Below are 23,811 nucleotides of genomic sequence, written 5' to 3' on the forward strand. Positions count from 1 at the left end.
AAGGGATGCTGGGATTCTGGAGGGCTATCAAACACAGAATAGATATGCTGCCAGGACATTTCTTTTTTATATTTTATGTATAATTTTGTTTCATATAAATTTAATAAAGCTTTGGAGTAATTTTTGGGGTATCTTATTCTTACAAAAGCTCTGTTTGTTTGATTAAAATACTTTAGAACAGTGATATTGTGAAATATTATTACAATTAAAAATAACTATTTTCTATTTTAATATATATATAAAAAATATTCCTGTCATGGCAAATATGAATTTTCAGCACCCATTACTCCAGTGATCCTTCAGAAATCATTTCATGATTTTTCTTATTATGTTGAAAACAGTTGTGCTATTTAATACTTTTATGGAAACCATGATACATTTTTTTTACATTTATTTGAAATGGAAATATTTTGTAACAATATAAATGTCTTTAGTGTCACTTTTTAATCAATTTAATGTGTCCTTGCTAAATAAAAGTATTCATTTCTTCCAAAAAAATACAAAATAAAATAAAATCTTACATACATGCAAGCGACTGGAGAATATGTCAAATTAGAATTTTAATTATGCAGAAATTGATTGTGTAACATGTTGACTAACTAGTAACTTTAATGAATCATGTTAAGCCTCCATCTTTGCACAGTGTGATGTTAATATAGTCTCTTTTCTTGACTTTTCTCAGTCCAGTGCCTTCTATTTCCTGGAAGAGAGCGGATGGAAGTCCCTTCCCAGGAAAAATGAAGATAAATCACTCGAATGGTGTCCTAGAGATCCCATATTTTCGTCCAGAGGATTCTGGACTTTATGAATGTGTGGCCGAAAACTCCAAAGGACGTAGTATTGCAAAAGGACGTCTTGTATTTCAAAGTAAGGTCAAATACTGACTTAAATATACATAGCCAAATGGTCAAAATACTTACTGGATGATAATTAGCCCATTTTGTAAATATTTAGTCAGCTCTGTCAAAAATATTGTGTGCAGAGTATTTTTCACAATGTTAAAAGACCTTTCCTTATCTCTCCTATCCATGCAGCGTTTTGTCGGCCATCACGATTACCGCAGGAGAATCAATAAAAGAAATTTAAATTTTTAATGAGTCAGATAACAGATCACACAGCAGCATGTGGTAAATAATAAATAATGAAAGAATAGATTTTATTGTCAGTTGTCAAGGCAAGACTAATTAGAATGGCTATAGCAGGCGTTGTTTAGTCTCCCCAAAAAGCCCAAAATATATGCACCGCTTCTGTGCTCCTCTACAAGACAGGAAGAATCATCTAGAATTAATGTGCACAGAGTAACCTCATTTTTTGGTGGTTTATAAAACACAATGCTTTCATCATTGTTGCAGTGCATTGCAAGAGAGAAAGTTCAGAGAGACAGCCATTGTGTCAAGGCAGGATGCAGACCTCTGCATTTGTATTATAGTAGTTCATTGCTGTTCACACAGATGTGGAACACCTGCAGTGGTCGCAGACTCTGTATGATGCAAACATGGCTATCGAGTCTGATCTTCACTGGGAGTGCAAGGCTAATGGAAAACCTCAACCTGTTTACCGATGGCTCAAGAATGGACAGCCTTTGGTCTCTCAGGTGATAATACTAACCGCCAGAATAACACCCATCAGTTTGAAATACTAAGACTTAAAATATGCAGGCTGAATGTACATGTTGAAACGTGTTGGAATATTATATATCTAGGTTATCAGTGGAGCTTGCAATCTGTCCTGACAGTTTTGTTTATGCTCAGGACAGAATTCGTGTTGATGGTGGCGTGTTAACCATCTCCAACATAAACCTGATGGATTCTGGGATGTATCAGTGTTTGGCAGGGAATGATAACGGAGTCATATATGCAAGTGCTGAGCTCAAAGTTGTGGGTAAGCATATTTCCTTGACATCAAAGAACTAGTCTTTCCACATGGACATTTCAAGGGTTTTTAAAATTGTGAGCATATGAATTTAAAAGGAATAAAAAAGCCATTCAATTGCCATAACCTCATCAGACAACTAGAAAAAAACGTTTTTTTTGCTAAATATATACACTGTATTACATATTTGTATTTTATATTTTTCCCTAACTTGTTAGTGATATATTCATTGTATAATTTATGTTCAAATAAATGTGTCATGGAAACAAGTTTTTAGAACAGGCACTGTTTAAACGTTTTTATATTTTAGCCAAAAAACTGTAGAAACATAATTATATAATTAAAATGTTGATATGAAAACTACCTTATGTGAAGTTTAAATCTTTATATGCAACTTAGTTTTCATTTGAGTGTTGATTATTAAATCAATGTGATTAATTAATTGATTACTCATTTTTATTTTCAGTTTTGGTTTTTGGATATATGAAAACTTAAATTTTAGTTTTGTGTTTTGATTCAAAAATATATCATTTCAGTGCATCACTAAAAAGTCAAGAAAATCGATTGGTCAAATGTATGTGAATCCTGGTATTCAGTATTTCTAGTGGTGAAATATGTCCGTTAAAAACCCAAATCTGAGCCAAACACCACAAATCCCTTGTCTTTCAGCCTCTCCTCCAGACTTCTCAAAAAGCCCAGTGAAGAAGACCATGCTGATTCAGAGAGGCGGGGAAGCTGTCATTGAATGCCGGCCGCACGCATCCCCCAGAGCTTCGTACTCTTGGAGGAGAGGCAACGAGTTCCTGAAAGACAGCAAGAGGTACGGGTCAGCAGACCGGTCGCTAATGAAAGGTGCGAAATGAGCCGCTTGCACTCCAGTTGTCTCCAGAGCCTTTGGGTTTGTTTGCACCGCAGTAGTGCAGGGTTCTGGTGAAGCGTCTTTAGGGCCTGTTCACACAGGGTGTGTTCTTGTATCCATCTGCATGGTTTTTATTAGTATAGTTAATTTTATGCCATAATATACTTTTTTCCAACAAGCAATGTGGATTGTTTCTTTATCTATAATTTATTTACTGATAAATGCAGAGATAAAAACCTCTCCTTCTTGGATGAAATAGGGAGTATATCTACAGTGCACAAGCGTTACCAAGGCTGCATTTATTTGGTTAAAACAGTTAAATATTGTGAAATATTTTTACAATTTAACGTAACTTTTAAAAGCTGAATTTTCAGCAATCTTCAGAAATCATTCTAATATGCTGATTTGGTGATCAGGAACATTTCTTATTATTACTATCAATGTGGAAAAACAGTTCTGCAGCTGCTGTTAAAGAATTTTGTTTTTGCAGCACAAAAAAGTGCATTTATTTCAAATAGAAATAGAAACGTATTTGTTTACTGGCACTTTTGAACAGATTCATTGGGACAAATGAATCTCCCAAATTTGATTTCCTGGAGATTTAAAATGTCAAAAATAAATAATGCTGATGAATGGAAGTAATTTGAAGTGCTTAATTGGAATCCAGTTGTTCTCAAATATGTTTCAGAAAAAAACATCTGCTGTGAAGGGAAGACATAATGCAGAATTAACGTTACTTCCCATAAAAAATAACAATTTGTAATGAGAGTGCATTTTTTAACTTCCTGTATCCTACATTCTCTTTCTTAGCAGTCATTATTTGCAAAGCATAAGCCCACTACTCTGTGATGTTTTTCTATATTTTTTATTTAAACATAATTGCCTTTTTTGTCCATACTGAACACAAGTTGCTAAGGCACAGATGTTGCACATTCAAAGCCAACAACATCCTTCCTGTTGGCACTTTTCACACAAGAGTGAGTGCTTAGTGGAACACTAATTAATACACCCCTGGTTCTGCCTCTTTCCTGTGGGGTTTCAATGGGACAGAATCGTTCTAGCATGGCCATGTCAGAACAGGTGGCAGGAGGGACGAGTGTATGATCTCCAGTAATGGATGGGGATGGAGTGATAACCAATGGGAGCTCGCTCTGTGCACTGTGGTCCATCTGGACCTGAGAGAGAACACACATGCCATGGCTCACTGATGCTGCCCAGGGTTTCTGTGGAGTGATGTGATTATTCGATGAGGGAGAGGGGGAGCGATGGAAAGGGGGAGAGGGAGTGGAAGTTAGAGCGAACAGAGGAAATGAGACTAGAGGTGCAAGACTGTGTATCAGATACTGTCTATCAGAGGGTCAGGGTAAGCCTGAAATGGAGTGCTAATGTACTTCTAACTCCGTGCCTCCCGGTAGGTACTGTACGCCGCATACTGTTGTTTTATAGTATATGCAACATTATGCAATATGCCGAAAAGATTTCAGTAAACGGTGAGTGCATTTATTTTTAATTTAGCAAGTGGCATCCAGTTATCATTTTGCAGTTATTTTCTGGTTTTGACTAGAAATGTTTTAGCTTTTGACAGTCCACTCAAATCTTTCATGAACGAAACGGACGGTCAAGTCAAGAGCAGTGCATTGTGGAATACATTATTGCACTGAAATAGTAGCCTATACAGTCTGCACAAATAAACAGTGCATGTTTAATTCAGCAAATGGCATATAGTTATCATTTTGGAAATAGTTATGTTGTTGTTGTTTTTAGATTTTGAGTAGCAATGTTTTTACTTTTGACAGTTCACCTAAATGTGTTGAAGGAAATAGAAGGTCAAGTTAAGTCCATTGCATTATGGGATACACTATTGCACATTGTGTGTACTTCATACTTTCAGGAATAGTAGCCTACATTGAACAATTATGCAGTACGCACAAATAAAGAGCATGTCTAATTCAGTAAGTGGCATTTAGTTATTATTTTGGAAATAGTCCAGTCAAGCACACTGCATTGTGGGATACACTATATTGTGCATATACTGTTGTCGGAATACTGTTGATTTAAAAATAGTGCCCTATTTGAAGCAATATGCATAAAAAACAGCACGTTTAATTCAGCAAGTGGCATCTAGTTGTTAACTTGGAAGTAGTTATTTTCAGATACTCACTCTAAAGTTGTTCCAAACTTGTATGAGTTTCTTTCTATGTTTATTAAACATAAAAGAAGATATTTTTGAAAAATGTGGGTGACCAAACAGTTTCTGGTCCCCATTGACTTCCATAGAATTGGGGAAAAAACACCATGGAAGTCAATGGGGACCAGAAATGGCTTGGTTACCCACATTTTTCAAAATATTTTTTTTTTGTGTTCTGCAGCAGAAAGAAATTCCTACAGGTTTGGATGAGCATGACAGAATTTTCATTTGTAGGTGATCTCTTTAACTTCTAACACTTTAATGCACACACACTGTGTGCACTGCATAATAATGGTTTACATATAGTAGTCTATGTGAAGTAGTATGGAGTATGCGACAAATACTATTCCACACAATGTGCTCTGGTTAGTTGTGTTTTGAATGAAACATTAGTATACTGTCTACACTGTAAAAAAAAAAAAAAAAAAAAGAAAAGTTGGGCAAACTTAAAAGTTTAAGGCAACCAGCTTCAGCAGATTTTTGAGTTTTTCTCAACTTCTTGTTTTAAGTTTATACAACAAAAAAAAAATTGAAATTTCCTAAGAAAATAAGTTGAGAAAACTCAAAAATTAGCTGAAGCTGGTTGCCTTAAACTTTTAAGTTGGCTCAACGTTTTGTTTTTTGTTTTTTTCTGCATAATGCATACAATACTATTTAAAATATGCATTATGTAAAACTGAAAATATGCTGCAAAATGTTTCAAACAGCATGGTTCAAGCAATATTGTTATTGTAAATTACATGTTTATTTCAGCAATTGGTGTCTAGTCTGTATATTAAAAAAAGCATTTTAATCTCTTAACAATCCAATCAAATAATATTACTTCTAGTTCATTTGTTACAATGGAAAATGAATTTTATGGTGACAGTTTTCTGACACCGTGTGCTCTGCTCTATATTGCTCATTTTGACAAATGTAAAGTACTATGGTTATATGTTTATTCCATGCATGGAGAACATTTGTATGCTATGCATACTGGAAATATAGCACCCTGCAAATTAAATGTTTACCTTTATTCAGCAAGGACATATTAAATCGATCAACCGTGACATGAAATTAATAATAAAATGATTTCTCCTGAAAATTCAGCTTTACCATCATAGGAATTAATTAAATATGAAAAGAGAAAAGTTATTTTAAATTGTAATAATATTTCACAATATTACTGTTTTTACTGTATTTGTGATCAAGTAAATGCAGCCTTGGTGAACATAAGAGACTTCTTTTAAAGCTTAAATAAAAAATCCCAAACTTTTTAAAGGTAGTTTAGGTACTGTTCCCTTCTGAGGCACGCAGATAGATGCTTTGTGGATAAATATGATTGTTAAGTCTGACATGTTCTCACGGCATTCTGATTTAGTTTGAAGTAGTGCAAACACGAACATCTCAATCGTGTTTCATCTCACACTCCGAAGTTTGTATCAAGTCAATATGTGTTGCATCGTAGACTTTGTGATTCTCTGGACGTGCCTTAACATGCGAGGAGAAGCATCGATTAGTCATCGTATTCCACAGGGCGGTCAGGAGAGGAAGGATCAGAGACTGATTACAAAGCCATCATGTCTTGACGCACATATAAATGTGGCTCCATGTGGTCAGAAGTTTCGTTCCGTAAGCAGATAGCTCTTGCCTTTTTTCCTATTGGTTTTGCAGCTCATTGCTCACGGGTCGTCTGGTCGGCACGCTTCTATCGCTCAACGTTTGATATTTTTGTCAATAAATCAGAGGAAAGCTCTCGGCGTAAAGCATGTTCTCTGAGCCATAGTAAATACATATTTATTTTAAAAAGCGGCGGCTGAAATTGTTTGATTTCTGAGCTGGCAGGTCTGCTACGCTCATGTTTGATTTGTTCAGGGAGAAGGTCACAGCGGATCTCAACGTTATATATTTACATTGCTCTATTTATTTATCTATCTCTCTATCATTCCTTTCATTCTATTCCTAGTTATTAAAAACATAGAAGCATTGTTTGTTGATGTACATCAAGGTCGATGAAGCACTTCTGAGAATTGTTTTCTGAAATCAGTTGCAGGATCTCTGACAAGTTTCCAGTTAAACAAAATATACATAATAAGAAATATCTAATAATTTTAACAATTTCTGAAGAAAATACATATATTTTGCATAACAACAACATAACAGATGCATAAATTATCACTTGCAATGCGCTTATCTCACACGCCTCTCTTACACAACCTACGTAATTTTAGCTATCATTCGTATCTGCCAAATACACGTTTAATACAGAGGGTTAAGGGAGGGTTATGAAAAATCCATAACCTGAACAAGCACCACTAATAAAAACCAGTTTGAACAGAGCCAGAGAATCTGTTTTGTTTGTGCTGTTGCAGCTCTATTACAAAGACAGATCTCTAGCCAGGTTAGCATTTCAGTCAGACTCTATCAGCATCTCCTCACATGATCCAGACAGCCTTCTGCAAGAGCTCCATAATCACATCTGCTCTTGCTGCCTTTTTGGAAACGCTTTTTAATATGTCGATAGCATCTTACATGTGTTGGATAATGATAAGGCCGCAGGTAAGAATTCAAACCAGCTTCCCTTTTACATCCTCTTCCCTTTCCCTTTATTCTCGGCCTTAATATAGCAGTATTCACTTGTGAATTTAAAGGTTTCGTCTTTTAGAATCCCTGACTGTATCCTGTTTAAAACTCTGATTTTCTACAGTTTTCAGACTTAAAAAAATAATAAAAAAATAAACACAAGCATACCAAGAGAAATATACTGGTTGTTTTTGTGTTATTCTGTCTGGAATAGTTGGGCTGAGACTGTGTCTTTAAGAATTTCTTTTGGGGAGGCAAGAAGGAAGAAAGGAAGGTTGCTGTATCCTTGAACATTAAAGCTCTGATCCAGTACCTGAGCAGACTCTATGTGTCAGAGAACGTGTTGGGTTAAAGACCATCTTTGCTTATTGTTTCATCTGTTCCAGTAGACTGTCAGTTTCACCACCCAAATACTTTTACTCTTACTTAACACAGTTCTATAATATATAGTTGAAGATTTTGGATGCTAATATATCTCACACACCTCTCCTACACAGCCTACATCATTTTAGCCAGCATTCATATCAGCAAAATACACACTTAATAACGAGGATTTGGGGTTATGAAAAATCCAGAACCTGTGTTTGAACAACCAGCTCTAATAAAAACCTGTTTGAGGAGAGTGAGATAATTTTTGTCAGTTTTGTACACACACACACACACACACTGTTCAAGAAACTGTTCAAAAGTAATTTTGTTAAATATTTTTACTGTCAAAAATATATATATTAGTGCTGTCACATGATTAATTGTGATCGCATCCAAAATAAACATTTTTGTTTACATAATACATGAGTGTGTACTGTGTATATTTATTATTTATATATAAATACAAACACATGCATGTATATATTTAAGAAAAATATGTAGTTTATATATTAAATATATTTATATATGATATAATTATATAAATATATATACATGTAATTATTTTCTAAATGTATACTGTATGTGTGTGTGTGTGTGTGTGTGTGTGTGTGTATGTATATATATATATATATATATATATATACATACATAATAAATAAACACAGTACATATTATATAAACAAAATCTTTTATTTTGGATGCGATTAATCGCAATGAATCGTTTGACAGCACTAATATACATATTTTCTTTTTATATAACATTTATGTATTTTTTAATAAACAGCATTGTTATATGAAGAGATCATCCATTGTTCCAACATTTTTTATTTACTGTTGCAGGCAGACCATCTCAGAGGACGGCACCCTCAGGATCGCCAATGTTACCAAATCTGACGCAGGGAGGTACACTTGTGTCGCCAGAAACCCCTTCGGTACATCCAGCAGCTCTGGGACTTTAGTCGTCAAAGGTAAAGCACCTTTCACATTTCACAAACAGCACATTTCTCTTGCTTCTAAGCGGACGCCTTAAACCGGATGAGAACCAGTGGAAAAACAGTGAGCAACCCAAGCATGAAATTGATAATGAAATATATAGTTGTTTTATGTTCCTGCCGGTTTGACAGAGGTATAACTCATCCAAGCTTTTGTCATGTGTGAGTTATTGGTCCAGCCGTTGGTGTCAAAAAATAAATCCGAGCCGTCCACAGCACCGGGAGTGGATTTCATCCTCGTGTCCCCAGTCGCTTTCTGCATGTTTAATTAAAAATATGCTGCTGTTGCAAGTTTTTTTTCTTAATTTACTCCTTTAATAACTTATGGCATTACTTATGTTTTTTTAACACTTTGATGGCTTCAAGTAGGGTTATTAAAATTCGGGACTGAATAAAAAAAGTATAATTTTGTTGGTGTTCAAATTTAAAATGAGGCATCTCTTTTGTGATGTACCTGATGAATAAAACAACTTCATCTATGAATTTAGCTGGTGTAAGGTGGTTTAGGCTGGTCTGGCTTTTTTCCCAGGCTAGTTTTCAGTTTGTTTCGATGGTTGGCCGTTGAGTCTGCAAACCTGAAAGCTCTCATGAATTAATTCATAACTAAAGACCTTCAACACTTCTGTCCTAGTCCTATCTTCCCTTTATCTTACTTAAAACATTTTTTTTTTTTTTGGCAGAACCAACCAAGATTACAGTCCCTCCTTTGAGTATGGATGCCACAGTGGGGGAGAGCATTGTCTTGCCATGTGAAGTATCTAAAGACTCCACTCTACACCCCATCTTCAAGTGGTTCTTCAACGGCAAGCTCATCGATTTCACTCGTCACGATCACTTCGGGATGATTGGAGGGGTGCGTTTCTGTCAATCATTATAATTCAAAGCTACAAATGCTGAATTTCTGAATTAGTGTATCCTTGGATTCCTCTTTGAAATCACTCAGGGTAGAGGAATGCGAGTGAGGAATGATTGGGATCTGGTGTTTTAACTTTTTTTTTGAGCTCAGCTAGCAATGGGGGGAGCTTGAGTACAAGGGCACCTGGCTGCTCTCTGAACATAGAGGCACAAAATCTGTCTGATTACAGGATTTACTTCGTACTCTGTTTAACACACAGTGAACCTCAAATAGCAATCCACAGGACCCACTCTCTCACTGTGTATATCATTCACAGAGCTTTTAAGTTGCCAAGTATTGCTTTTAACAACCTGGAGAGACCGATGAACAAATGCATGAATGGTGGGCTTTCACTAAAAGCAGAAGGATCGCTTGTCCAAACGAGTTAAAAGAACCCTATCTGAACTGAAGAGCCAATCAAATATGAGAGCTTTTTGCTACTTCTATTTGCTTCTTGATGTTTTTCAAATGTGATGTAACTACAGAAATGAAAATATATATACTTGATTTTAGAGACTTTAAGGTTTCCCTTTAAGTACCGCAGTAATATCATAAAAATATACAATACCGTTCAAAACTTTTTTTTTTTTTTTTTTTTAAGAAATTAATACTTTTTTTCAGCAAGGATGCATACTGATCAAAAGTGACAATTAGAATTTACACATTTGCTTCAAATAAATATTCTTTTCAACTTTCTATTCATTAAAAAATCCTGGGAAAAAAATACAGTTTCCACAAAAATATTAAGAAGGACAACCATTTTTAACATTGGAAATAATAAAAAAAAAAAAAAAAAAAAATCTTGAATTTAGCAATTTAGCATATTGGAATTATTTCTGAAGGATCATGTAACACTGGTGTAATGGCTGCAGAAAATTCAGCTTTGCCATCAAAGAAAGAATTGCATTTTAAAATATATTGAAATAGAAAATTTATATTTTAAATTGCAATACATTCACAATATTACTGTATTTTTAATCAAACAAATGCAGCCTTGGTGAACATAAGAGACTTCTTTCAAAAACATTTATAAATAGTAGCGTACAATACAGTCTAAAATTTGTAATTGGCTGTTCAATTATTTACTTATCTGCAGATTAATATATATTTTTAATTATCTGAATTAGGTGGGTTATATATTTATATATATTCCATAATACATGAATATAGCAATCAAATTACTGGATGGATGGATGGAGAGAGAGAGAGAGAGAGACAGACAGACAGAGATTTTTTCTTTACTAATTTTTTATATAATATTCTTTGTTATAGGGCTCTTCTGGAGATCTTATGATCAGGAACGTGCAGCTGAAGCACTCTGGGAAGTACGTCTGTATGGTGCATACAGCAGTGGACAGTGTGTCTGCAGCGGCAGACTTAATTGTCAGAGGTATGTGCATCTCCCCCCAGGGAGGCTGTTCAGTATTCTACACTTTTCTGAGCATTTATCAGATATAAATTAAAAAGGCCTCACAATTTGCCCCACTATTTCTATTTTATTACGTTATTCAGCTCTTGAAGTAATGACTACAGGAGTATCTGAAATCAATGCATTAATTCCCTGCTTCGTGCTCTTTAGAACCTTTTGTATTTCCATCATCAATTGAAGGATCTTTCTCCCTGGTTCTGAATATTAAGCATGTCGCCTTTTGTGGGCAGACTTGTCTCACATCGCAAGGTACTTGGTCACCTTGCTGTGCCCTTCTCTGATGAGGATATGCAGCAAGTTTGAGTCCTTTTTGTCTCTTTGGCGGTGATGTTGTCAGGGCCCCCTGGTGCTCCAGCGGGCGTGTTGGTGGGGGACGTCACAGACAGGACTGCTCAGCTCTCGTGGGGTCCCGGACCTGACAACCACAGTCCTGTTACCCTCTACATCGTGCAAGCCAGGACCCCTTTCTCTATCGGCTGGCAGGCAGTCAAAACTGGTATAGGACTCTGCATACTTTCTTACTGAATCTGGGTTCATTATAGAATATTGTTGCAGGAAGCAACTGTTCATGTGCTTTTTACTGCAACTTTATTGTGACCCCTTACAAAAAATTACTCTGTAAAAAATTATCTTAATTTTAATGGTAAAAACTATACAAATGCTGCAATAAAAACCTGTTAATTGGTTAACGTAAATTTACTGACTAGATAGATAGATAGATAGATAGATAGATAAATAGATAGATAGATAGATAGATAGATAGATAGATAGATAGATAGATAGATAGATAGATAGATAGATAGATAGATAGATAGATAGATAGATAGATAGATAGATAGATAGATAGATAGATAGATAGATAGATAGATAGATAGATAGATCCTTGTTGATTCAGTTTTATAACACTATTGTTGCAGAAAGCAACTGTTCATATGTTTTTTGAGTGAGTCACTTAAATGTGATTTATGCAAATTATTTTTTTTAAATACACTGTGAAAGATAAAAACAGAAACAGGCAATTGCTAAGATAGACCGAAATATATCTGCATAAGTAAAGGCAAAATAATTATGCTAGGCTACTCATTTGTGCAGATGGGCATTGATGTGTTTTTCCATTCCACATTTTCTTTAATCCTAGTTCCTGATTCTGTGCCTGGACAGATGATTCATGCGACGGTGGTGAATCTAAATCCATGGGTAGATTATGAATTTAGAGTTGTGGCTATCAACAACGTGGGGGTGGGGGAACCCAGTGTGCCATCCAAACCCGTTCGCACCAAAGCTGCAGGTAAGCGTTCATCCCTCCCGATTCCATATCTGTCATCTCTAATACATCATGAAGGAGAAAATGTAATTTAATTCTATAATTATTTTAAATCACCAGGAGTGACTCCTCGTAATAGAGTTCAGGCATGAGAAATAAACACTTGTGCATTCACACCGGTTTTCCTGGGAACATCCAAATTGCAAAATAATTTACAGACAATTAGGACACAAATTAAGTGCGCCGAAATCAGAATGGCATCACAGAAGGGCTGGCGATTTTAGTTAATTAACTTAAAACCGCAAGAAAATGTGGTTGCATGGAAATTTAGAACAAAATAAAACATAGATCATGTAGTTATATTCTTTAACGTGAGATCCAACCCTGCTGCTCTCAGCGGCTGGACATCAGCGATCAGGAAATGCAGCTATCAATAATTCATGTCGACATCAACAAAAATTGAGTGGACTTCTCCCATATTCTGAGGCAGTAACACTTGAAAGGCTCTATTTTAAGCTCAGGTACTGTGTACAAATGCTTCGATTACTGATTCACAAACAGGCGCAGGCTTCATCACACAATCTAGAGTGAAAATGACATGCAAACAGCTGTTGTCTTTCAGATTCCAATTATTCAGCAAAAAAAAAAAAAAAAAAGTTAAAAAGGAGACTTAGCTAGGATTTTACGGCATTTAACAGCAACATCTACTGTATATTGTGAAATCAAAGATATAGGACATTTCCTGACATAAATTACTGATAAAAAGTTATTGCACTGTGGGACAATAGTGTAAATAGTCATAATTATGGTTATTAGTCTTCCCTTTGGCTGGGGAATTGGCCATTATTTACTTTTAATTAATTTTCATCCAGACAGTGTAAATATGTTACAGTTTAATACTGTTCACACAATGAGAAAATAATATTTAGCAATGCTTAATGACTGACTCCTAATTTAACTTGTAATCCACGCTATATGCATACGGATTCATTATATATACTGCAAAATAAACCAGAGCATACAAAAAAAACATGCAAATACATAATTTATTCATAATTATTCAGTACTATGCACATTGCATTAAACAGTGCAGAGTAATAACTGATTACAATACTTGTAATCTGGATTATGTAATCAGATTCCAAAAATTAAGCACTTGTAATTAAAGTGTATTAAAATGCTTTTCATCAATGCACAAAGCTGCTGTAGTTCTTACATTAACCCCAGTTTGGCAAACCCTTGTGTAATGTAAAGTTTAATGCATTTTATGATGTTGATTATACAAAAAATGGAAGGTTTTATTGTTCTTTACTTTTTGATAAAAGTAATCTTAAAAGTAGTTGAATTGCATTATTAAAATGAGTACATTACTAACTACAGTTTGTATCATGTAATCTACAATTAGTAAGTAATCTACTCAGCTCTGACATTAAAACTTCTTAAACTAGCTTGAACTTGCTGGCCTTAAATTGGTCGAACTGGTCTCCGACTCTGCCCGAGCTGATGTTCAGCTAAAAAGTGCACAAAACCCCACTGAAACCAGGCTGAGAAACATATGCTAAGACCAAACGACCATTTTCATCAGGAAACAAAAAAATCTACAGGTTGTTACATTCAAATTCATTCAGATTCTTTGAACCATTTTGAAAAGTCCATTGAGCCGCACGTCAGGAAAAGGAAGTGTTTGGATTTGCCTCCAATCCCACAGGTATAAAGGCCGTTTCTTCTGTTCTGTTGTGTGTTCTCTGTTCTGGCTGGCAGATCCTGAAGTCGCCCCGGCTAACGTGAGTGGAGGTGGAGGAAGCCGAGGCGAACTGGTGATTGTTTGGGAGGTGAGCTCAGCGTCTTTATTGTGACAGGAGCATTTTCAAACCAGTCTTCTCTTGTGAATCGGATTCTGAGGGAATTCTCCACGGTGATGTGGTTTAAATTAGACAAGGTTTAATTAAAAGGCAGCGCTGTCGTCTTTACTCTTTGCCTCAGTGGGATTGCTCCCTCTGGTATGTAAATCATAATGAAGACGCAAATATGAGACAGCTTTCATACCAGTAAATCTGAAATGACAATGTTTATCAATGGCTTTCTCTTAATCTCACCGGCTGTCACGGCAGATATTCAGCGGCATGTTTAAACACAGTATTACTTTCAAAATACAGCACATTTTCCAGAGGTTTCTTGACTGACACAGTAGTGCTTAAATTTGTCAACTTTATTTACTTATAGTCACTGGATTTCAGATTATGTAAGCAACAATGTAAACCTACCACGGAAAATTACTTGTCAACTTGCAGTAATGTAACGCCATGTCAGCTGAATGATTTTGCTTTAATGCATTTTTGAGGGACTAATATTATTGCTCACACTTTGAACAACCCTATTACCCTATGACATTTTGCCTTGTAAATCATCCTGCATCGTTTGTGCTACAGGCATGAGTGACACCTCAAATAACAGGACTTTGTTGAAGAGAGCAGCACTTGCTATTGTATTTTTTCAAAGCGTCTGTTATTATAATAAAATTACTCATAGAGTTAGCTCCGGTGCTTGAATCTGATCAGTTCCCACTTTTTAAGCAGCACTGGTTCCTGTAGTATTTTTTTTTTTCATAGGGATGTTTAAAAGAGTCTCTATTAAAGCATTATAAGCCATGAACCAACCCAACCAGCTACAAGGAGAATACAACATTATAACATTTTATTCAAAGCAAAAAAGTATTTGAAAATTAGACAAAGGTACAAGGCTGCGTACTTAAAACTTTTAGTGAAGGAAAGAACAACAATCCCATAGAGAACTACAATCCCATAAAACTATTCATTTAAAGTTGTTAATTATATCTATAGACACAATATATTTATTGCAAAATATGCATATATGTATACAAATATTTTGGTGCATCATGGAAGAAGCTTCTTTGGTGTGATTGGTTGGCTGCGACTATCTTATTGGTGGAAATTTCTGCACAGCATCATAGGTAATGTAGTTTTTCATCATGCAGTCCACTGTTAAACACGATTTGATCAGGTAATTTTAGTAATATTTTTATCTTTAAAAATATTTTCTCTTTAAAAATATTTTTGTAATATTAAATATTTGTACGCAGATTTTGCAACAAAATGCCTAATGGGATTGTACTTCTTTCCCTCATTAAAGCCGTTAAATACGTGTAAGGCGCTTTGGATGAAAGCGTCTGCAAAATGCATAAATGTAAAAGCACAGGAACGAAACGAGTGACTTTCTTTACTGAATCATGTAACATTTTTTTAATTCTCATCTTCTTTTCTCACAGCCTGTGCCAGAGGAGATACAAAATGGAGAAAAGTTTGGCTACGTGGTGGCATTTCGTCCACTTGGCACCACAACATGGAAACAAAGCGTGTTGGCCTCGACAGATGCATCACGATACATTTATAAAAATGATACCTTTCCACCACTCACTCAGTTTGAAGTAAAAGTCGGCGTCTACAACGAGATCGGAGAGGGACCGTTTAGCCCTGTGGTCATTGTATATTCAGCAGATGAAGGTTAATATGCTTGTGTTCTGTGTCGGTTGTATGCAAATTGTGCAAAGACATTATTGGACATCGTTTAGGAATGACTAAAGTTGATGGATGCGTTTCAAGTTTTAATTACACTCCCTCTACAGCTGTGTTAGTGCACTTTGATGGTAATTTCTTTATTCGCAAGTGTGCTAACAGCGCAATTAGTTCTCGCAAACAGGTGGTACATTTAAGCACCAAAGACTGATGTTGGATGAATCCTGTAAACCGTCTACTCTCATTACCTGTTGTTTTCACATTCTTTCCCCATTTTTGATATGTCTTCATCAACAGAACCCTCAGTAGCTCCTCCCAGAGTCTGGGCCCGCACTCTGTCCGCATCTGAGATCGAGGTATTCTGGGAACCTGTTCACCAAAACGGCAGCAAAGGACAGATAACAGGCTACGAGGTACATAAACACCATAAATGGAGGGAGGGAAAAAAAGAGGCTCTGACCTCACACTGCATCACCTCAATCAGATTCCTTAATGTATGCACTGCGCTGATGGCAGGGTGTGCAATTTCCTGTTCCCCAACAAGAGTCTGTGATCCCCCGGCCACATTTTTCACAATCTCATCTGCAGAATGAAGAGGTCTTCTCACAGCTGGTCCTGTCTCCCGGGGAGCGCCAATACCCAGGCTTTCTGGGCACTTATATAAATCACCTTTCAGATGTGTGGACATCATACATCAATTCCCCCTCCTGCAAACACTTCAGCTGCTAGGTCGTTTTTCACTGTGTGAGAAACACACAGGATTCTGCCCATTTCTCTCCTTCCAACCCGAACGAGCCTCTGCGAGAAATCCCAGGTCACGCGGTTGTTCCGTGGTGAAACCACAAAGTCGTTCACAGCTTCGGGTAGTAAAAAAAGCACATATGAAAATCCACAAATACTTCCAGAGTCCCTTGCTGCTGTGTGCAGATGTTTATTGAACGTAGTAAAAAAAGAAACCGAGTCACAGTGACTTTGTCACAGAGTTAGTGTATCGAACGCTAATACCGGAACAAAAATGACATTCTTCTCAAGTCAATTTCTTAGCTGCGAGGTTGGAAGCACACTTACTCGAGCAGAAACATCATGCTCATTCAAACATTAAAATGAGTGTATGTGTGTGTGTGTGTGTGTTAAATTTGACATGTGTTTCTTTCCTTTTCAACATGTGACTTATTTTACATAAAATATTTATATTTCATAGACAATTTCTTTACCATATGGCCACTTTTAAAAGCACTTTCGTATTTTTATAAGGTTTTTTTTTTGAGAGAGAGCTGCTAGATGGAGAACTTCATTATTTATTTAATTATTTATGTGTTGTAAAAAGTTAAATGACTTATTGTCTCTAAATGTCACCTTCACTATTACAGGTGCAGTGGTTGGAGGATGGGTCACCTGAAAGCGATGCAGAGAGAGTAAGGGTCACGGAAACCTCAGTCAACATCACGGGTCTGAAGGGAAGCACACTATATCTGATGTCAGTCAGAGGACACAACACCGCAGGCACCGGACCCCCCAGCACACCCATCAGCATCAACACCAAGAAGCCACGTAAGTCATATGGTTATTAAAAACATGATTTCTATCCGAATACAGTAAATTAGTATATGCAGTACCGTCGCTCCCTATACGCAGAGTACGCAGTTTGCGTAGGGCACCAGCTCCCAGGGGGGCACCATCCCAGTTGCTCAAAAAAAAAAAACCTTGTTGTGCCATTCCCGCATCACTCGCACCATTCGCACCTCATGTTTGCGGCTGAATGCAAATGATCAAAATTGATGGACAACTATGGCCGTGAAAAGACATCAGCCATCGGCACCAAGAAAACAATAAAAGGGAAAATGAAGCCCGTGCATCACTTCATAATCCTGCAACTTTTTTGGCTGTTGTGTTTTAATGTCAGAAATAATTTCACCTCCACCAACGCATCTAATATTCTCTTTGAGTTTCCATGTTCCCTTATGAAAATTAGCCATGGTTTTAACATGAATAAAACCAAAAATCATTGTTCTTGTAGCCACGGTAACAGGAAATTAACCATGGTTTTATTACTTCAAATAACAATTTACCAAGAAGTATTAAAATAATAATTTGTGTAGTTATAAAAACAGACCTAAGCCAACAATAGACTTAAAATGTGTTATATAAAAGCAGGCAATAATGATTGGTTAATTAATAATTATATGGTTTCATCGAATAACACTGTTAAAATACATAATGTAGGCTAATTCAAAATAAACAATTTATGTACATTACATGTTATTACAAATGCCTGCAAAGGGAGCCAAAGGCCTAGTAATTACCGCTGCTACACTTACAGGACAATCAAATCCTTGATTAATAGGCTTTTGACCAAAACTTGAATTCATATATCAACTTAATCTTTCATTTTTGCCACCTTTTTGCTATAGATGACACAGCCTCTATCATTTCTTCAACAAAAAACATGTGGACATCACAACCCTTACAAAAAATGAACCATGGTTTAATCGTAGTAAAACTGTTTAATTTTCTTTTGCGTGATTTCTGAATGCTCAAAACTATAAAATCATTCAAAGAACTGTATTAATAAAGTCATAGCCATAGGTACCTGTCTAGAGCTACAATTGTAATTTGTAAATAATACAATTTATTTATTTATTACATTATTAAAGTTTATTAAAGTTCTATTTTGACCACTATAGTAGGTGTTTTTTGTTGTTGTTTTTTTTTACTTTTACCATAATATTTGAGGGAGGGGGCACAACAATACAATCCTGCTAAGGGCACCAGCAGCGGCCCCGAGTATATGACATGAAATGATTTTGGGCATGGCATGCTATGGCTTGGCAAACTCCATCTAAAACTTTTTAACAGCATTGTCTAAGTCCTCTGTATTTATTATGTATGTAGCCTTTATGATAGACTTATGGAAGCCCGTTTCCTCCACTGAATAAAAAATAAAAAAGGTAATTGCGACTATTTATATCACACAATCAGAATTGTGTGATATAAACTTGCAGTTGCGAGACATAAAGTCGCAATTCTGAGAAATAAAGTCAGAACTGCGAGACATATAAACTCACTATTTTCTTACCAGTTTATATCTCGCAATTCTGATTTTATAACACGCAATTGCAAGTTAAAGTCCAATTTGGGGGGGGGGGTCTGATATGTTCTCAGAATTGCGAGTTCATATCTCACAATTCTGAGAACATATCAGTCCCCCCCCCATCCCACCCCAGCCCCCCACAAAATTAGACTTTAAAGTGACTAACGTGAAAGTGACGTGATATGTGGCCCAGTATGGTTACCCATACTCCGAATTTGTGCTCTGCATTTAACCCAGGCTGGATTTTTAAGACTGCAAGAGGAAGCTGAATGCTGGGCGCCTCACTGCAAATAGTGCAAGTTAGGGCCCTCAGGCTTCATATACAGCGTAAAGTAACAGCTATCGCCCCCAGGCTCATTGCCACATGCAGTGTTGGTAAAACACACTAGCTATATATATAGTATGATTTTTTTTAAACCGCATGTGAATTGGTTTATATCCCAGCTCAGATGTGGCATGAATGCATTTACACTTCAATTGCATTTGCATAATATCATTAAAATAAAAGTTCACCCCAGTTCAAAGTTCAAAAGGTTTGAGAGTTCGTATATTGTATCAAATGTATATTTGTCAGTTAATGTAGATAATATTTGCCAGTTAATGTAGATTAGGGGCCTGACAGGATCATAGTCCTACCCTCTTAACATCTTAGTGGGGTGTTCTCAACACTATTAGAGATTAAGGTGGCCTTTGTTAAACTACCGTGGCTAAATAGGCTCATTATCTGATGTCAATAATCAAGAACAAAACACTGCGTTTAACTGAGCCAGAAACTGATCTGATAAACTATGACTATGGAGGGAGTCTTATGGCTATTTTCAGCTAATAGACTGAGCGCTTTAAAATAAAGAGCTTGACAGATCTCTTTCTTTGTGTCGGAGCAGATAGCCGGTTGTCCTTTTTCCTTTGTACGGCAGATTCTCTGACTAAACACACTGTGATACCGCCGACCACTGTTATGATCTAGTATAGTTATCATAATAGCATGTATTGTAGACTCGGTGGGCTCGGTATCATTAGTTAAATTGCTTCAAATTACGATAGCTATTATCCTCATTTTTTTAAACTATGAATACATGGTGCACAAAGTCCTAACCATGAAATTTGATGAGAAAAGAGGTCAGATTTGCATTGGTTCAGTGCTCAGTTACCGTTAAACTGTGTATAAATTCCTCAATTACTGTAAAAAGTACAATTGTTTGTGTGGGCACATGACCGGGCAGTGGCAAACACAAAATTTATAAAATTGCTCCCAAGCAACCCTACATCAGGGGCAACTATTTTACTGTCAGGGAGTTATGGAAATAAAGGAAAGAAGGGCATGCTGACATTCAAGCAGCATCAAAATGTCTGGCATGTCAGAATATCAAAACATTACAACAAGCATTACAAGCATTTTTTTTAAAGATGTAGTTTTTTGCCTTTATTTCTATGTGAACTTCTCTGTCACACGTAATGAATTAAAAATCATTCTTTAAAATTATGAATTTATAAACAGAAATAGCTGAATCTACAATGAAAATTCAGGCATTATTTATTCATCCTCACATTGTGCCAAACCCAACTTTTTTTCTTTTCTTTTGAGGAACACAAAAGGAGAGGTTTTGAAGATCGTCTACTCTACTTTGTTGTATTACAGTGAAAGTGGATGGGGACCTGACCCTGTCAAGCTCCAAAAAGATAAAAGCATCATAAAAGTAGTCTATACTACTCTTTCACTATATCAAAAATCTTTATGAGAAATAGACACAATTATTCAGTCACTGAATGGAAAAGATCAGCTTGGACATTCTGTTAAGGGATTTGATAGAGAAAAGAGTGAATAAATGATCACAGAATTTACCATTTTGGGGCGAGATATTCCTTTGATGTTCTGCACAATGTTTCTTTCTTTCATAGCAGTTTTTTGCTGCTACGTAAAAATGATTCCTAAAGTTCCATTTATAGTCCAGTTAATTTAAAGTGAGAGCCAAGCTGAATTGAATCCGTGCCAGTGAGCTTTGAAAGTCTTACATTTAGATGATACCTCAGCTGGTGCACTGCTGATTGTTAAGATTGCAAAGGACAAAATATACGGGGGATGTTGTTCAGTCATATTACAGAAGTTGGAAGTAAATCAGAATATGATTTATGTCTTTTAGCTCCAAGTCAGCCCCCAGGGAACATTGAGTGGAACCTGACAAACTCAAAGGTCTTTCTGAACTGGGAACATGTGAAGGCAATGGACAATGAATCAGAAGTAACCGGCTACAAGGTAATCTGTTTTTTTGCTCTCGCTCTTCTGTTGCTTTGCTGATAAACATGCTGTATCAGTGTGCCACATAAGCTGGTGTTTCACATAAAACAACTTAGAGATAAATGACTGGGAACATTACCTTTGAAAGCTGCATTATATACTGTTTTTTCATTACATTTTTTATTTGAAGTGCTAGTGAAGCCTTTCCAGATATGCTCATGCAACTCCTTTGAACTTCTTAGTTGAAGTGCAAATTATTCTGCATAGCATTGTATTCAATACTAGTTTCTGTACAGTACTTTTTTGTTACTAAATACATTTTTCTTAATGTTAAACACCATGAAGACACTTCTTAAAAGGGAAAATCCACACCGAAATTAAAATTCGGTTTTCATCTATTTATTTATTTATTATGTGGAGCATAAAGAAAGATATGAAGAATGTTGGTAACCATACGGTTATGGTGATCAACATTCTTGAAAATATGTTATTTTATGTTCTGCAGAGGAAAGAAATGCATTCAGGTTTGGAACAACAGAATTTTCATTTTTCGGTGACCCAAGCCTTTAACAGATGCAACTTACTGTAAATTGTTACTGTATAAACCTCTACATTAGAAATGTTACAATGTTATCTTGGGTTGGATTTGTCAAAACAGATCAAATCTCTCTTCTCGCTTCCATACATACACTTCAGAAACATCTGAGGCTTTTTTTACATTTCAGAACAAGCTGCTCCGATCTCCTGCTGCGCTCAAAACCCGAGTCATCTGTAGAGAGAGTTCACACAAAATGTTCAGAAAGAGGATTAAAAATTGTCCGATGTGATTCATTTCTTTTGAGCAAATTAATTTGCTGCAGCATGCTGCCAGCTAATTGACGGCGGCCTCTCTGAAATGTAGAGGTTAGTAGGGTCGGCGAACAGCTGGACGGCTCTGATGCTATCCTCCATCTGGAGCGACGAGCTTAGCGAGGGAGAAGCACTATTCATTTGCAATCCTAACCATCCGATATGAGGCGCCTGCAGAATAATGCAATCAATAATCATAAATTTTCTAGTCTGTATGAGTAAGAAAGAATATCAGTTTGGTGGCTATTTGTTTTGCGCTGTCAGTCTGAAAAAAAGAAATTTAAATGATTTATGGATTGTGAAACATTATTTTTTTCACAGCAAGATATGTCAGCAAGCATACTAATAATCCTCCCACTGAAAATCAATTTGAAATTTGAAATTTATAACGATTATTTAATTTGTATTCCCTCTTTCACCTGGGTTTTGAAGATTGCAAGGAAACGGTGTGAAACAGACTTCTTTATTTGCAGTGCTGCTGTTGGTGATTTGTTTAGGGGAGCATTTAAATTAAATTATTTGATTAAATTTTTAATTTTCATGTTGTGTTATGTGTATAAAAAAATAAACCTTTTGTAATAATATACCATGCTTGGGATTTTTTTTTTTTTTTTTAAATATTCTTTTTTTCAGCAAGGATGTGTTAAAACTATATTGTTATAAAATATTTCTATTTTAAATAAATGCTGTTATTTTATTCTTTTGTTATTTTTATTCATCAAAGAATCCTGAAAAAAGTATCACAGGTTCCAAAAAATATTGGAACAGCACAAGAGTTTCAACACTGATAATAAATCAGCATATTAGAATAATTTCTGAAGGATCATGTGACTCTGAAGACTGGAGTAATGATGCTGAAAATTCAGCGCTGCATCACAGAAATAAATTATATTTTAAAGTATATTCAAATCGGAAACCAATATTAGAAATTGCAATAATATTTCACAATATTACTGTTCTTTCTATATTTTGAACAAATAATGCAGCCTTTATGAGCATAAGTGACTCCTTTAAAAAAAAAAAAAAAACATTAACAATCTTAATGATCCCAAACTTTTGTATGGCAGTGTGTGTGTATATTGAGAACGAGACAGAGAGAGATAGTTTAATTAATTGTTTCCTAATAAACTGTCTTATAAACTTACAAACTTGACCTATTTTAATGAAATGTTATGTTTAAAAAGTTTAACTATTTGTCTTCATAATAAACGCCTTTCTTCTTATATCAGAATTAAGTGTTCAAATATGTTTTGAGGCCGGTGTACATCATTAAATGTCCTTGTTTATTTGTGAGTGTTTTTAGCTAATTGGCACAGACTAGCTGCATTTCACTGACCCACTTTCTCCCGCGCAGGTTGTGTATCGTCAAAACTGGCACAGAGGAAGCAGCGTAGTCGAGACCAACAGGACGTCCGTGGAGCTTCAGTTGCCGTCAGAAGAGGACCTGCTCGTTCAGATCAAAGCCCTGAGTGACGGAGGAGACGGCAGCAGCAGCAGCCCCATCCGTATTCCAAAGATGTCAAGTAAGGCTTCATGTGAGCTCATTAAGAGCGGTGCACACTGATTTTTGAGCTTGTACTCACAGAATCGAACTGCTAGCCTGGCAATTGCTTGACACTTGTAATGGCCTCCTATGTATAATCCTGTCTGTGATGTCTTTGTGTTCCTCTCC

General features: G+C 36.0%; 1 protein-coding gene across 1 annotated transcript in view; it reads left to right on the forward strand.

The window, feature by feature from the left end:
- The window catches only part of LOC306845256 (contactin-4-like), a gene marked incomplete at both ends in the record, with an annotated part of 34,599 nt that overhangs the window by 10,686 nt on the left and 102 nt on the right, over positions 1–23,811 (forward strand). The window contains 15 exons of the mRNA XM_079377946.1: positions 683–867; positions 1,452–1,594; positions 1,752–1,881; positions 2,542–2,692; positions 8,691–8,818; positions 9,523–9,695; positions 11,010–11,127; positions 11,504–11,662; positions 12,305–12,454; positions 14,192–14,262; positions 15,717–15,951; positions 16,261–16,376; positions 17,334–17,514; positions 21,196–21,308; positions 23,494–23,662. Of these exons, the coding sequence (XP_079234072.1) occupies positions 683–867; positions 1,452–1,594; positions 1,752–1,881; positions 2,542–2,692; positions 8,691–8,818; positions 9,523–9,695; positions 11,010–11,127; positions 11,504–11,662; positions 12,305–12,454; positions 14,192–14,262; positions 15,717–15,951; positions 16,261–16,376; positions 17,334–17,514; positions 21,196–21,308; positions 23,494–23,662 (2,222 nt within the window). The remainder of the gene's footprint in view (positions 1–682; positions 868–1,451; positions 1,595–1,751; positions 1,882–2,541; positions 2,693–8,690; positions 8,819–9,522; positions 9,696–11,009; positions 11,128–11,503; positions 11,663–12,304; positions 12,455–14,191; positions 14,263–15,716; positions 15,952–16,260; positions 16,377–17,333; positions 17,515–21,195; positions 21,309–23,493; positions 23,663–23,811) is intronic.

The sequence above is a fragment of the Barbus barbus genome, assembly GCF_936440315.1.
Source record: "Barbus barbus genome assembly, chromosome: 25".
Taxonomy (NCBI): Eukaryota; Metazoa; Chordata; class Actinopteri; order Cypriniformes; family Cyprinidae; genus Barbus; species Barbus barbus.